The sequence below is a fragment of the Eleutherodactylus coqui genome, chromosome 13, assembly GCF_035609145.1.
Source record: "Eleutherodactylus coqui strain aEleCoq1 chromosome 13, aEleCoq1.hap1, whole genome shotgun sequence".
NCBI classification, from domain to species: Eukaryota; Metazoa; Chordata; class Amphibia; order Anura; family Eleutherodactylidae; genus Eleutherodactylus; species Eleutherodactylus coqui.
In genome coordinates this window covers 65,430,176-65,445,023 of record NC_089849.1, presented here as the reverse complement: position 1 = coordinate 65,445,023, position 14,848 = coordinate 65,430,176, and the positions used below count along the sequence as shown (strand labels likewise).

Below are 14,848 nucleotides of genomic sequence, written 5' to 3'. Positions count from 1 at the left end.
CCTGAAAGATTCGGGGCGCTCCGCTACTGACAGGTGAGTCGCAGCGGGGAGCGGGGCAGAGCGGGCGGGAGAGAAGGAGAGAAAGATCTCCCCTCCGTTCCTCCCCGCTCTCCCCTGCAGCTCCCCGCTCCGCAGCGCGTCCCGAATCTTTCAGGACGAGCGGGGAGGTACTCGGATAAAGCACATTACTCGGACGAGTAGTGCCTATCCGAGTACGTTCGCTCATCTCTAATCAGGATATTATCGCTCTTACCTTTTACTTTTTAAGAAGTTGTATCACTATATTTTGTCTATGAAATAAACATATATAAATGTCATGCTGTTAAGACAATGCTATAGGTTAGGATTACTTTACTCAGCAGGGGCAAAATGAGAGGTAGACCATACAAGTGCTTGCTTTGGGAATTATTAGTGGAGTGCAATTAATTATTCTTTTGCCAATCAGCGTCCTCCTATGTAATGAATGTAATATGATTGTTCTTAGGGCAATTATCATGTTGAACTTCTGGGAATGAAAAGCAGGGCACATTTTGTCAGCTTTGAACATTAACAGAGCTTGTACCACCCCTAGTGTAGTGGAGGGCAAAAAGATGAAAGCATTCCTGTAGCCAATGCAGATAAGGCTTACAGGGGTCCTAAGTAGAGATGTGCGAAGTTTGCAAACGTTCGGTTTGGCTGTTCGTCGAATTTCATCAAAATGTTCGTTTCAGTCCAAATTTGTTTTAATCGAACTGGAAGTTCATAAAAAAACCCTAAAACTAGTATTGAACATTGTATAAGAGCTCTGAAACAACAATGGTGATGGTGGTGGTGTTTCAATGGATGTGGCTCAGTGGTTAACACTGCTGCCTTGCAGCATTAAGGTCCAAAGTTCAAATCTGACCAAGGACCACATCTGCGTGGAGTTTGATAAAGTCCATGCAAATGTTGTCCTTGGTCAGATGTGAACCTTGGAGCCCAGGTTCCAGTGCTAATCACTCATTCAGTAAACCACCATTGGTGCTTTAGGGCTCTTGGTGTTCAATGCTAGTTTTAGGTTTGCTTTGTATGAACTTCCAATTTAGCCAAAATGAACTACCTGAAGTTCTGGTTCTTCACAACCTTTTAGCGAATTTGAACCCCAAACTGGGTTCTACTGGTTCAGTTCACTCAAGACTAGTCACAGGCAGAGAATGATCCCTCTCCAGTTATCATACACAGTCATTAAGCAAATCTAAAGATAAGTAAAGATATTTCTGTGTCATGTAAGTTCCTAGTAACTGGTGAAGATGTAGCTTTCTGGGTTGCCATTTGACAGTGGCATCTATTATTTCTAACAGCAGAGTTAGTTGAAATACTGTTGCTTAGGCCCCTTGCAACAATGTTTCTCAAACGTTCATGGCTGTAGAAGCAGCTTCCTTCTAAGTTCGGTTGTAGATGAAAGAACTTCCCATTGTGTTCCGACGGATGGTTTGTGTCATATCCACATATGTGTTCTGATTGCAGTTTCGTTTTTCCTTCTATCCAAAATCAAAGAAAAAAGATATTAATTTAGTGACAAGAACAAGCTGATAAGGATGTCTTTTTTCCTTTCTGAATTAGTTTCCCAGCCTTTCATAGAACAAATCCTTATTTGGATATCCTACTACTCAGTGAGTCAAGAGGGGTGTCGTCTCTCCTTAAGGAGGGCACCCAAAAAGTGTGTGAAGACACCTAGGGGGTGAGTGGGTCGGAGGGGCATCGTCTCTCCCCAAGGAGAGCACCCAGAAGGGTGAGTGAGAAAACGTATAAGGCCATGTACGCTCTTCTGGGTAATTTATGGAAATAAGGAAGATGAAATAATACCTCTGGAGCGCCACCTCTTGGATGGCAGTATTCCTTCAAATCAATGTCAGACCCTTTATGCAAGTCTTTATAACAATGATTGTGAATAGGAAACCAAGCAATTTAAGAAATTTATTTTATTAACAAAGTGTATTTCAAAAATCCACCTAGACGGGTCTCCTTGGCTGCAGAAATTTCCATATTTAGCCTAAATACCTTTACCTTAACCATTCACTTTTTCTAATATATCAGAGTATGAAGCATAAATAAAGCACCTTTTACACAGCATGATTAATATGCAAATCGGCCATTAGATCGAGCTGTTTGCAAGATAATTGTGCTATGTGAATGCATACAGCCATGCCTCGTGTGGTGCATAATGCAGTCCTAAGCTCTTGCTCATGACCTGAGGTTTGCGAGTTCAGTCCCTGCATATTTCAGGTAACCGGTTCAAGGTTGACTCAGCCTTCCATCCTTCTGAGGTCGGTAAAATAAGTACTCAGTGGGGGGTAATAAATAAATTACCTGAAAGCGCTGTGGAATACGTTGGCGCTACACAAATAAGATTTATTATATTTATTTATTCATGCAGACCATAAAATTGTTAGTCCCCCCGCTCACGGGCATTGTGGATCTCCGCCGCGGGAGCCGCCGCCCGGGAGCAGGAGCCGGCAGACAAATCTCCGCCGGTCAGCCTAGGCTGACCATGGAGAATCACGGCAATTCGCAGCATGATGCAAATTGCTGGCCGCGAGTGGAGAATCGCAATGATTCTCCGCTCATGGACACGGGGCTGGCGTTTGCCATAGCAACGCTATGGAAAGCTTCAGACGGCGTGATTCGCTCGCGAAATCACGTCCGTGGAATGACTGTCTGTTTACTGTGAATGGAGACAGGCAGACTGTAACGACCCTCTCTGCCTCCATTCAATGAGCGATGATCCTCCTATGCACAGGGGCGATCATAGCTGGGATGGGTGTGCTATCTAGTCATCCCCTGCACAAGGGGCTTTAGTCTAGTCATATCCTCTCCTCCTTCCTCCCCTCTCTTCCCTCTCGTTGTCTTCCCCTTCCTTGCTTTACAATGTTCATAGCCCTTTGGTCTGCTCTTTTCCAGTTCAATCTGCTTTTTGTAGTAATATAAATGGGGTTATTTAGGTAATTATTTCCTATTTCCATAACTTCCAGTTTTTTTCCTTGTTTTAGGAGCCAATGCTGTATAATTTGCCTATAATCTTATTGTTTTGAAAACACCAACACTGTTTTTTTTTGCTTTAGGGCTTTTACCCACTAGCATTTTTTTAACACTGCGATATCACTGCTTTTACTGCAAATGTCAATGGGACTTTCTAATGTTAAAATCGCAACGCACACAAATGGCAAGTTTGCGCTTCTGCGATTTTTGTGCAATGCAATTTTAATATTAGAAAGTCCCATTGACATTTGCAGTAAAAAAAAACGCTGCGATATCGCGTCGTTAAAAAAACACTAGTGGGTAAAAGCCCTTATACTGGATTGTAAATTTTTCTCTGTATAAGGGTAGCTTCACATGAGCGTGTTCTTATGCGTCCATACGTGCGCACAAAAACGCGCTTCAATTAGAACCAATGCATTCCCTATGATGTGTGCACATTCCATGTTTTACAGGTGCATGACTGTAAAGATAGGACATGCGTGCACCACAGGGAATGCACGCGTTGTCTTCAATGGAGCCGCGGCTGCTGCCGGCACCCCATAATTGTTTTTCAGGGAAGAGCTTTAAATATAGGCTCCTTCCTGAAAAACAAGAATTTTAGTGCAAAAACCCCCCAAAAACTTACCTGTCCACCGCTGACATGTCCCCACGGAGATGAAGAACACATCTGCCACATGCGGCAGATGTTTCCTTTATCCCAGGAAAGAAAAAGAATTCCCTGCTGCACCCACCACAACTGTGACAGATGCAGCAAAGCAATTCTTCATCCCTGTGGGGAATAAAGAATTCCCTACCACAGCTGTCACAGATGACAGCTGCGGTAGGGGATCCAGCTGCCGACATCCTGTAATTGTTTTTCAGGGAAGGGCTTTAAATATAAGCCCTTCCCTGAAAAACAAGGAAAAGGGGTGTTAAAATCCCCACCTGCTGAAAGAGCTGCTTCTGATTGGCTGAGGCGCTCAGCCAATCACAGGTAGCTCTCGCCTGTCATTCATTCAGGGAGAGCTGCCTGTGATTGGCTGAGGTGCTCAGCCAATCAGAAGCAGCTGTCTGTGATTGGTTGAGCACCTCAGCCAATCATAGGCAGCTCTCACTGAATGAATGTCAGACAAGAGCTTCCTGTGATTGGCTGAGAGCCTCAGCCAAACTGAAGCAGCACTTTCAGTAGGCGGGGATTTTAAATCCCCACCTGCTGAAAGAACTGCATCACAGAGCCGGAACAGCGCAGAGACGATGTGGTTGAGCCCCGGCAGCTGAAGGAAGGTGAGTATGATTCTTTTTTTAATTTTTAACACTAGAGATGAGCGAACATACTCGTTTAGGACAATTACTCGATCGAGCATCGCTTTTTTCGAGTAACTGCCTAATCGGGCGAAAAGATTCGGGGGGGGGGGGGGCGCCGGGGGTGAGCGGGGGGTTGCACGGGGGAGTGGGGGGGGAGAGAGAGAGCTCCCCCTGTTCCCCACTGCTACCACCCGCTCCAACTCGCCGCCCCCGGCGCCCCCCGAATCTTTTCGCTCGAGTAGGCAGTTACTCGAAAAAAGCGATGCTCGATCGAGTAATTCTCCTAAACGAGTACGTTCGCTCATCTTTATTCAACACCACTTTTACTTGTTTTTCAGAGAAGGGCTTATATTTAAAGGATGCGGGCAGCTGGATCTTCTACCGCAGCTGTCATCTGCGACAATTGCGGTAGGGAATTCTTTATTCCCCGCAGGGGAATAATATATGTCACAGATATGGCAGGTGCAGCAGATAATTCTTTTTTCTCGCGGGAAAGAAGGAAACATCTGCCGCATTACAATAAAATTCTTGTTTTTCAGGTAAGGGCTTATACATAAAGCCCTTCCTTGAAAGACAATCTAGGGGTGACGGGAGACCATTGCCTTCAATGGAGCCGCGTCTGCTGCCGGCGGCCGCGGCTCCATTGAAGGCAATGCATGGACCTTCATACACGCGTGTTTTTGCGTGTACAGGGGTGCATACCTAGGTATGCACAAAAACACGCTCGTGTGAAGCCACCCTAAAGAAAATCTTTTCAATAAAAACTAATTGTTTGAAAAAAATAATTTCTTATTATGTGTTCCAACTGGAGACCAATGTTTTTTTTGCAGAAAACATAAGTAAGGATGGCAAACGTATCCTGCTAATACATTTTCAACATTAGAGCGGTGGAATGGGGGAAAGAGCAAGAAGTCAATAATATTTTCTTGCCATCAAAAATACTTTTAAACCCTTAAAGAAGCCATAATAGTCATCGGGGACCATTAGTGTCTGTTTTTATTGACAAATGGATCTATGAGCTCATGGCTTTTGTGTATTTGTTCCATGCCATTAGAATAATTGTCCCTGATGGGCCCAATAAAATCCAGTTTTCACACTGCATATACACCCAATGCATAGATAGCAAATATTATCTCTGCTGTACTCACAAGAAAGTAATCTGCAGCTTCAACATACTGTAGTTTGTTACAATGTGCAGTCACCGTTGCTGACTTACCCTTCCCAACGCACTCCGGACCCCTTCCTGGTAGACACTGGTCCCCAGAGTCTGCACTGGCTGTGACAGCCTCTTGGGGGACACATGCTCTTAAAAAGTTAGTGCACCCAAAGAAAATGCTTCCCTGCCAATCACAGTTTACACCTGCCAATATCTGGCATCCTCCCTTGAGGAGAATGTCTGAGTATTGCGGTCCATTTGGTCTGCTCAAGATGTTGTTACAAGTTCTTCTGACTCTGGTCTCAATATTTGGTCTATTCTGAATGCCTTCCTGCCTTTACTCCTAAACCCAGCTTGTTATACTGGCCATGCTTCTGTCTACTGCTTGACCTAATCTCCAGCCTATCCTGTATCCTGTACAGCCTATTCTGTACTACATACCTGTCTTCGCTTCTGGCCCTGGATTGTTGTACTGACCATGCTTCTGTCCGCTGTCTGGCCTGACTCATTATGATGAGCCTTTCTCTGCGACCTGACCTCATGCTGAAGATTACCCTGATCCAGACTATCTGACTATAGTCCTGTTCATACTCTTGAGTACCGTGCCTAGGCATCTAGTAGCATCAGTGCTGTTACAGTACTGGGACCACTTCCTGAGTAATGGCCTGGGAACCCTTGAAGCAAAGCCCAATATCCCAGTGGGAATAAAGGGTGTAGACCAGGGTCACCTCAGATTTAGGTCCAATGCTAAACCAGTCTATGGTTCAGTGAATCCACATCCATTACATCTGACATAGTTCTTGTTCCACAGTAACAATGTGCACTGTATTTCCAATCACTTATATTATAATTTGCAACAAAGAAAAGTCTTGCATTAATTCATCCTCAGATTTAAGTTCTTTTAACTTCACAGACGTGTAGTCAGCAGTATAAAGTTATAACTACTAAACATAAGCTTAAAAAAAGCAAACTAAGCAAGAAAAGAGAATGTATAGATACAGATGTACACCAATAATAACGTTCAAATAATATAAATATGCTTTATCTATCAACTTCTTATAAAATAAAAAATAATTTCAACATTCAACATATATGTATTTCTCAGCATTGGGAGAGCTGGTACTTCGCTGTCAGAGGGCTCCCTCCCTCTGCTATCCTCTCCCCTTTGCAGGCTCATCTCTGCTCTTCTACCCACTCCTTCTTTGCAATGGGAGGGGGCAGGATGGGGTGGAGCTAAGTGCCACCCTGTCTCGCCTCTTCCCATTGCTGGCTGTGGACAAGGGGTGAGATGGGGCGGAGCTAAGCTCCGGCCCTCTCCTCGCTCCTTGTCCATAGCCATCAATAAGAGGAGGTGGGATGGGCAACGCTTAGCCTCACCCCTGTCCCGCCTCTCCCATTGTAAAGAACGCGTGGGGAGGAGAGCAGAGGTGAGCCTGCAAGGGGGAGGGAGGGGAAAGGGGCGATGGCATGGTGACCTTGGCGTATATGTGCCAGGGCCCATGCTGTGTGAACAGGCGCACAAATGTTAGATTTGTGCACCCATTCACGAGCTTCTACACCCTAGATGATAGCGTATATCGGCCGGCCGTGAAAACGCCAGCCAATATACGCTCGGGGGAAAAAAGCCTAAGAACTATCGTCAGTGTAAGGCATCTTTCCCATGAGCACATATACGGCGACTCCGATTTTACGTTTTCACGCCTGCTGTGTATAAGTGCCTGAATGGGCACTTTTCCGTAATCACGGCCAGTGTTTTCTCGTCCATTCACACGACTGTGAGCGTCGTTTTTAGCGAAAAAAGGGTTCTTACAGCAAATATTGATTTTATTTGGATCTCTCTTTTGTTCACTCACTTTGCATTGAGTTAAGCATTGTGATAGACGATTGTTTCTTATATTTAAAGACTTTATAGTGACGGGGTTTGTTACAATAGTGGTGACGGGAATATGATGCAATTTAACCGGGTTAAAATCTATCACTTACTGATTTTTTGAGTTTCATATAGATGAAAACAGCCATACAGAGAAGAAGCACAGCCAATGTTGTGATGACATATGGAGAGGGATCAACTGATTTGTTTTCACAGGTTTGTCCCCTTTCCTCTTTGATGTTGTCTTTTTCTTCATTGATTATGTTTCCTAAAAAGGGAGGGGATAATACATTAGTAGATGGTGAGAACTATGGTACTAGAGTTCATGATAGAACTGATAAACATGGTCATGGCTTTGATTTCATTCTCTCTTTTGGCTTTGGTGGGGTGTTGGTTCTCCGTGTGGAGAGTGCCAAGTAGATGCAGGTAATCTAATATGTCATGCAATGCTCCACTGGGAAACAAGGAACACAAATAAGCTCTCCTTCCAGAAAGGAAGAAAACTGTTTTTCCACTGGTAAATATTGGAAAATAACTACCTTATAAGTCAGTATCAGGCCTTGCAACATTACTAAGGATATAAGCCAATCCAGACTCTTCTCCATACCGAAAAGATGCCTATATGCAGAAAGCTGTTTTGGGTTCTTGCCCCTCTACAGTGATAATTCTCTCTCATCATTCTAGAAATCTGTCATCCATTTCGGCATATCCTAGGTGTGCCAAGTAAATGTTCTATGTGTTTCCTCCTGTTTTCCACTTCATTTTTCACTTGACATTACCATATGGGATTGTAAGAAAGTATTTATAAAACTAGTATAAAGAATAACTGCACTTCAGTCAAGGTGTTGCCATATCATAGAGACGTGTCAAAACATTTTATCAGTGGGGGTCCAAGTGCTGAAACCCCTACTGATCAAATGATTGACAAGTCTCTATAACATGCCAAAAGTTTTACTAAAGTGCAGTTACTCTAAGATAACAACTGAGTTCATTGACAGCTTCCTTTCTTCATCATCAACCTCTTTAAATTGAATCACCTGCATTTATATATATATATATATATATATATATATATATATTTGGTGCTATAGATACTGAGTACAGCCGACAACAATGACAACATCTGCATGTACTTTGAAATCTCTATACAGATGTTGTCTTTTGTCAGATTTAAAGCTTGGACTCCAGCACTGCAAGGCAGCAGTGCTAAGAACTGAGCCACCACATATGTTTCTTCTCTAGAGGTGAAGGAGAAGAGTGCACACAAAGAGAATATAAAAAACTCAATACAGATGTTGCCCTTGTTCAGATTTGAACCAAGAGCAACAGCAGTGCCAACGATTGAACCATGCTTGTTCTTCCTTTCTTTTTCTCTGTAAGAGAAGGAGAAGAAGAACCACAAGGAGAATTTACTAAGTCCATGCAGATGTTGTCCTTGGTCAGATAAGAACCTCGGATCTCAGCACTGCAAGGCAACAGTGCCAATGACTGAGCCACCATGCTTGTTTTTCTTCTTTCTCCTCCAGAGGAGAAAGAGAAGGAGAAGGAAGGACTTTTGTGGCTAGCACTGTTGACTTGTAGCCATGGGGTTCTAGGTTTAGGTCTGACCAGACTGGTCAATGCAATCGTCTTTCCCATAACGACGTATGGTTGCGAAAGTTGGATGCTCAGAAAAACAGTGAGAAGGAAAATTGATGCGTTTGAACTATGGTGCTGGAGGAGAATGCTGCAGATACTTTGGACTGCCATGACAACAAACAAGGTAGTGTTAGATCACGTCAAACCAAAAATATCACTAGAGGGCAAACTCATCAAATAGTGGCTCTCTTTTTTTGGCCATGTGATGCACGCTAACTCACTGGAAACAGTACTGATGCTTGGCAAGGTCAGTGGAAAGAGAAGATTAAAGAGGGCGACAACGAAAAAGATGGTAAGATACAATCAAGGCCACCAGCAACATGTCAATCGTGGAATTGAAAGAAGCCGTGAAAGACAGGAACGTGTGGAGAACATTGATCTATAGAGTGACCAAAGGTCGGATGCGACTGAATGGATAATCATCATCATATACAACATCTGTGTGTTCTATTTGTGTTTATTTGTATTCTCCTTCTCCTCTTCTAAAGAAGGAACAAGGAGTGTGGAATGTCAGGTTCAAATCTGTTTAAGGACAACATGTGTGGTGGCGCTGTTCTTAGTATGGCTACCTTGCAGTGCTAGAGTTCTGACCAAGGATAGCATCTCCATGGAGTTTTTCTAAGTCCATGCAGATGTTGTCTTTGATGGGATTTGAGTCTAGGACCCCAGCACTACAAGCCAACAACACTAACTACATTTATTGAACCCACACCACTGCGCTGCATTAGGGACCTTCTGGAGGCCAAATAGTGAAACCAATTGACTTTAATGGGAAATGGGATCAGGTCATTCTGATTATTTTCTGAAAATCCTGCCGATCACTTCCTACGCAATTATTCCAGTATTTGCTAATCACTAGAAATGACAAGTTCTCTGAGTCCATTTTAGACTTGCCAGTGAAACTGTCAGATTTCCATCCCTATATCGACATATCATATTCATAGTGCACAATATAAACCACCCTGGGCAGTGTACCTTATGTTCTTCGGGAAGCTAACAGTAACCAAATAGTCCAAAATAAAAGCGTGTCTCTCCAAACCTATACACATCAGTATCATGCATGTTGCATCACATAATCAAATTTGTATGGGTGTCAGGTGCTCGCGCAATAATATATACATATCATGAAAAATGTACGTACAAAAGGATTGTTGATGGCTCATTTCTTTCTCTTCCACCCAAACTCTTTTTGCTCTTCACTCAAAAATATCTGTACCTCGATCATCATCACCCATGTGCCAAGTCTGCATGTGGGAGAGACATGCAAAACTAAAAGAAAAAGTTTCTTGGTTCTATAGCAATATCACATGATGGATGATGCACACATATTTGGCATTGCAATGTATGGGACAACTAGATGGTTACTGTTTTGGGTAATTTAGAACAAGAAATATTGTTTTGGGGAGAATTAGAAATAATGCCAAAAATTGAACCATTTACAAAGATGAAATTTTGCTCTAGGCATGAAGCCCTTGAACACCATTTGTTATTAAATTGGTCAATAATATAGTTGTATGGCTTTATAGATGAGATTAATAATATGCTAAGGCTTTATTTTGTATTATGGCTGTATATTTGGTGTCAGCCGCAAGATCAGGTCTTGTTGTGTGAAAGTAAGTACATTTTTCCCAAAGTGCCCAGTTATTTATTTATTTATTTTTTGCGGGGGTGGGGGGGGGGGGGGGGGTTTAGGTTGTCCTGTATTCCTATGACAGTATCTCCTCCAGTCTTTGGAAACACATATATGACTCTTAGGCCTCATGTCCACTAGAAAAATACAATCCGCGCAGATTCTGTGCGGATTTGCTTTAAATGGTATTTTTTTTGCCTGCAGATATCCGCACACATTGCTATCAATGTGATAGCAATGTGGCCGATCCGCGGCAAAATGGAGCATGCCGCGTTTTTTCTCCCACGCGTGAAAAACGCTATTCTTTTAAAATGCCATCCGCGGGTGCAAAAATCAATTTAATAGACCCGCGGATAGCCAATGATTCCCTATGGGCAAAATCCGCTGCGGATTCTGCACAGGAAATCCCCTGCGGAATCTGCAAATCCATTTACCCAGTGGACATGAGGCCTTAGGCCCAATGTCCATGAGCAGATTTGAATTGTGGGGATGGGGATCTGCAAATCAAGCCGCCCATAGGCATGCATTAGTGTCCCCAGGACAGTAAAAAGCATGTGGATGTAATTTTTTTTCCTGGCGCGCGGATCGCATGCACGGCAAGAGATCACAGCATGCTCCATTTTTTTGTGGATCCCGCTGGGACAGCTTCCATTGACGTCCATGGAAGCCATCTGATCTGTGACACACCCGCAGCTGTTACTGTGGACGTGCCGCGGTAGAAAGAAGATCCTTCTGGCACAGAGAAGACCTGCGCTGGATCCAGAGAGGTAAGGAGAAACTGTCTTTTAATGTTCATGGCCGCGGGCACGCACACATTCTGCTGCGGGATTCAGCAGTGGTATCCGTGTGTGCAAGTGGACATGAGGCCTTACATTGATTTGACATTATAAGACAAAATAGGACCCACTCACCTCCTGGTGGACGCACAATCAGTAACGTTCCACGTGAACAGATTGCAGTATCTTTAATTGTTAAAGCATCGCAAAGATAGATCTCAGAGTCATTGACTGTGAGATTCTTTAATGTCACACTGACGTATGAACGATTTCCAGAACATGACAAACGATCCTTATAATCTTCAGATATATTATTTCCCTTATCATCGATGTACACTATGGGCTTGAAACGTTTCCTCATCTGGATTCCATGTGTTTCATATCCATTCACAGTGCAATTGATGACAACATTGCCTCCAGAATTAACTTCGATTTTATTAGGTTCTTGTAACAGGTTATTTTCTGAAAAGCAAAATAAAGAATAACTTTGGAATGTCTCAGAACAAGCTGCGAGGAATCAGTTTCAGTACCATTTTCTACCACACCCACGACACAATCATTAGAATTTACAAGCAATCTACAAAGACAGCATTGCCACTCCACTGCCTATTAATATTAAAGGAAACCTAAAATTCATTTTAAGTTTACAATCGGTTATTTTTAGGCGCAAATGGAACAATTTACCACAATTTTAGTGCAAATGAAAAGTTGCCTGGAATCAACTTTCAGTGATTCTGGTTCTGAGTTGGATGCTAAGTATGAGCAACGCTCCATTTAGCCGGGACGAGCTGCAAACGATGCCCAGCAGCTCTTCCCAGTATCGCCCCCCCCCCCCCCCCCCCACCGCCCACTTCCATTCACTGTAAATAGACAGTCATTCAGTGATTGACGGCAGTTTACACTGACCGGTGTGTCGTTCAGTTTTCTGCATGCAAAAACTGAACCATTATCACTCAAATTCCAGTGGGAGCACGGGAATTTGAACGATTCTCAACAGTAATTGTCCCATGTAAATGGCCATTAATGGTTGTATATGCTGGCTGTCATTGCAGCAGAGTTGCTTCTATAGATACAAAATAGCTGTGAGTTCAAGAATAACAAATGTAGCCTACTAAGCATGAGAGTTATCATACTGAAGGGCAACTTCAAGTTGCCCTTCAGTTGCACTTTAGAGTGTCACAGAAGACTTTGGGAGTATAAATTTATGGCCATTTTTGATACCCTCAAGAATGGAATGAACCTCGGGAATGAGTTCTTGCATCAGTGGAGAATATGAAAGGTCTGAAGGAGATCAAGAAGTGTGTCCTTAAGGAGAGCACCCAGGGTGTGTGTGGAGACACCTGAGGGGTGAGTGGGTTGGGGGATGGCATCGTCTCTCCCCATGGAGAGCACCCAGAAGGGGTTCTATTCCCAATCATTGTTTTACAGACTTGGTAAAAAGTCATAAATTGAATTGAAGGAATGCTGCCATCCAATAAGTGGTGCTATAGAGGTATTGTTTCATCTTCCTTATTTGCAGGTCTGAAGGAGAGATAATGCACAGCCCTGTGACCTCCTAACACCAATTTAGAGATTAGTGATGAGCGAACATACTCGTCCGAGCTTGATGCTCGGGGGAATATTAGAGTATTCGGGATGCTCGTTACTCCTAACGAGCACCACGTGGTGTTCGGGTTACTTTCACTTTCCTCTGTGAGACGTTAGCGCGCTTTTCTGGCCAATTGAAAGACAGGGAAGGCATTACAACTTCCCCCTGTGACGTTCAAGCCCTATACCACCCCCCTGCTGTGAGTGGCTGGGGAGATCAGATGTCACCCGAGTATAAAAGTCGGCCCCTCCCGCGGCTCGCCTCAGATGCCTTGTGAGTTAGCTGAGGGAAAGTGCTGCTGCTGGTGCTGCTGTAGGGAGAGTGTGAGGAGTGAGTGTAGGCTTCAAGAACCCCAACGGTCCTTCTTAGGGCCACATCTATCCGTGTGCAGTACTGTGGAGGGTGCTGTTAGCAGTGTTGCACAATTTTTTTTTTTTTCAAAATCGGCTGTCTGCAGAGCATTGCGCCCTGCAGTAATAGTCCAGGGACAGAAGTGGTGGTTAGGCAGGGAGAGTGTTAGGAGTGAGTGTAGGCTTCAAGAACCCCAACGGTCCTTCTTAGGGCCACATTTAACCGTGTGCAGTACTGTGCAGGCTGCTGTTAGCAGTGTTGCATATTTTTTTTTTCAAAATCGGCTGTGCAGAGCATTGCGCCCTGCAGTAATACTACAGGGAGAGAATTGTGTAGGCAGGGCCAGAAGACATATATTATTGATTGAATATAGTCAGTGGGCCTTTTCTTTAAAAAAAAAAGGGAAAAATTCTATGTGGCCTGCCTCTGTCAGTCCTCAGCGTTCTGTGTACGTGTGTGGTGGGTGGAGATAGTAAAAAAATCATACGCAGCCAGCTACGTTTAACAGCAGTCTTGCGCCAATTTATTTCCTGCCTTCCTGGGAAAAATCACCGCTCTGCTGCACTTCATATAACTGCATTTCTGTGGAACACATTTCTTATCTGATTGAATATAGTCAGTGGGCCTTTTCTTTAAAAAAAAGGGAAAAATTCTATTTGTCCTGCAGGCTTGCGCCAATTTATTTCCTGCCTGGGAAATCACTGGTAATACAGCATGCTGAGGGGTAGGGGTAGGCCTAGAGGACGTGGACGTGGCCGAGGACGCGTAGGCCCAAGTGAGGGTGTGGGCACAGGCCGAGCTCCTGATCCAGGTGTATCGCAGCCAACTGCTGCGCGATTAGGAGAGAGGCACGTTTCTGGCGTCCCCACATTCATCGCCCAATTAATGGGTCCACGCGGGAGACCTTTATTAGAAAATGAGCAGTGTGAGCAGGTCCTGTCGTGGATGGCAGAAAGTGCTTCGAGCAACCTATCATCCACCCACAGTTCTGCGCCGTCCAGTGCTGCAAATCCGAATCCTCTGGCTGCTGCTCCTCCTTCCTCCCAGCCTCCTCACTCCACTACAATGACACATGCTCAGGAGCGGGAAGACTCCCAGGAACTGTTCTCGGGCCCCTGCTCAGATTGGGCAGCAGTGGTTCCTCTCCCACCAGAGGAGTTTATCGTCACTGATGCCCAACCATTGGAAAGTTCCCGGGGTCCGGGGGATGAGGCTGGGGACTTCCGGCAACTGTCTCAAGACCTTTCAGTGGGTGAGGAGGACGATGACGATGAGACACAGTTGTCTATCGGTGAGGTAGTAGTAAGGGCAGTAAGTCCGAGGGAGGAGCACACAGAGGATTCGGAGGAAGAGCAGCAGGATGATGAGGTGACTGACCCCACCTGGTGTGCAACGCCTACTCAGGACAGGTCTTCAGAGGGGGAGGCAAGGGCAGCAGCAGGGCAGGTTGCAAGAGGCAGTGCGGTGTCCAGGGGTAGAGGCAGGGCCAGACCGAATAATCCACCAACTGTTTCCCAAAGCGCACCCTCGTGCCATGCCACCCTGCAGAGGCCAAGGT

At 44.5% G+C, this 14,848-nt stretch overlaps 1 protein-coding gene across 1 annotated transcript in view; it reads right to left on the bottom strand.

Moving 5' to 3' along the window:
* Nucleotides 1-237: 237 nt before the first annotated feature.
* The window catches only part of LOC136587578 (uncharacterized), a 29,664-nt gene continuing 15,053 nt past the window's right edge, over nt 238-14,848 (bottom strand). Inside the window, exons 2-4 of the mRNA XM_066586256.1 lie at nt 11,487-11,813; nt 7,421-7,575; nt 238-1,499 (exon numbers count right to left, since the gene is read on the bottom strand). Coding sequence (XP_066442353.1) covers nt 1,401-1,499; nt 7,421-7,575; nt 11,487-11,813 — 581 coding nt within the window. The 3' untranslated portion in view covers nt 238-1,400. The remainder of the gene's footprint in view (nt 1,500-7,420; nt 7,576-11,486; nt 11,814-14,848) is intronic.